Below are 959 nucleotides of genomic sequence, written 5' to 3'. Positions count from 1 at the left end.
CGCTTTTCACCATATAGCCTGCCGGGTAGTCTGGGTTCAGCATTTGATGCTGTTACACCAGGTTCAAATGCAAATCGTGTTGGTGGCAGTGGACCTGGCTCTGAGGGGCCTGGTATTAGCAGCGGTGCTGGCAGCATTGATAATGGACCACGTAGTCTAAGTTCAAGTCCACGACCACGTGCCTCATCCAATTCACCACCAACGCGACCTATCTCAATGTCACCTACCACACCACCATCTTTGCTCAAGCGTAACAACTCGCCTTCGGAATTGAAGAGCATTGAGAAAATGGTCAATGGGCTCGAAGTGCAACATAATGGCAATGGCGGCAGCACGCTCGATGAACTGCAACGTAAGTCGCCTTCACATGCAGATCAGTGACATTTATTTGATAGGGACGACAATGACCGTTCGTCCGTCATTGATCTCGATGACGTGTGACCGCAATATGCAGTGATTTAGTGCGAGAAGCGATATCAGATTTATGCTGCAATTTAATGTGTATTTATGAAAGGATATGCAGTGGCCCACCATGTCTTAAGGAAGGTTAGGAAGGAAGGTTTTCATTATGTACCAGTATGTTAAAGCTTAGTTACACAGAGACACACAAACAAATACAGAACAAACCAGTAACACATGTTCCAAATTACGATTATTTTTAAAGAGTTTAGTTAATTGAATTTATGTTCACTCACACCTTAATTTGTATATAGAAGCGTGATTTCCTAATTAAAATTAATGAATAATAATTATTAATTATTAATAAAATTTAATTTGTAAATTGTTGAGTGAAGAGTTCAGTCAAACGGTTTATTTTTATTTAGAACTGTTGGCTGAATGTTATTAACCTTAAGTTCTGAAACCAAAGAGTTTTTATTTTATTTTCTCGTGTAAATTTAAAACAATTTTTTTATAAAATAATTTTTTTTTATTCGCAAAACTTCCTGTAGTATTATTAA

General features: G+C 37.9%; 1 protein-coding gene across 1 annotated transcript in view; it reads left to right on the top strand.

The window, feature by feature from the left end:
- LOC119666447 (optomotor-blind protein-like) overlaps window positions 1–739 on the top strand; it is a 6377-nt gene extending 5638 nt beyond the window's left edge. The window contains exon 2 of the mRNA XM_038075724.1: window positions 5–739. Coding sequence (XP_037931652.1) covers window positions 5–381 — 377 coding nt within the window. The 3' untranslated portion in view covers window positions 382–739. The remainder of the gene's footprint in view (window positions 1–4) is intronic.
- The last annotated feature ends 220 nt before the right edge of the window (window positions 740–959 follow it).

Source organism: Teleopsis dalmanni, chromosome 1 (genome assembly GCF_002237135.1).
Source record: "Teleopsis dalmanni isolate 2A chromosome 1, ASM223713v2, whole genome shotgun sequence".
Classification (NCBI taxonomy): Eukaryota; Metazoa; Arthropoda; class Insecta; order Diptera; family Diopsidae; genus Teleopsis; species Teleopsis dalmanni.
This window is presented reverse-complemented; position numbering and strand designations above follow the sequence as displayed.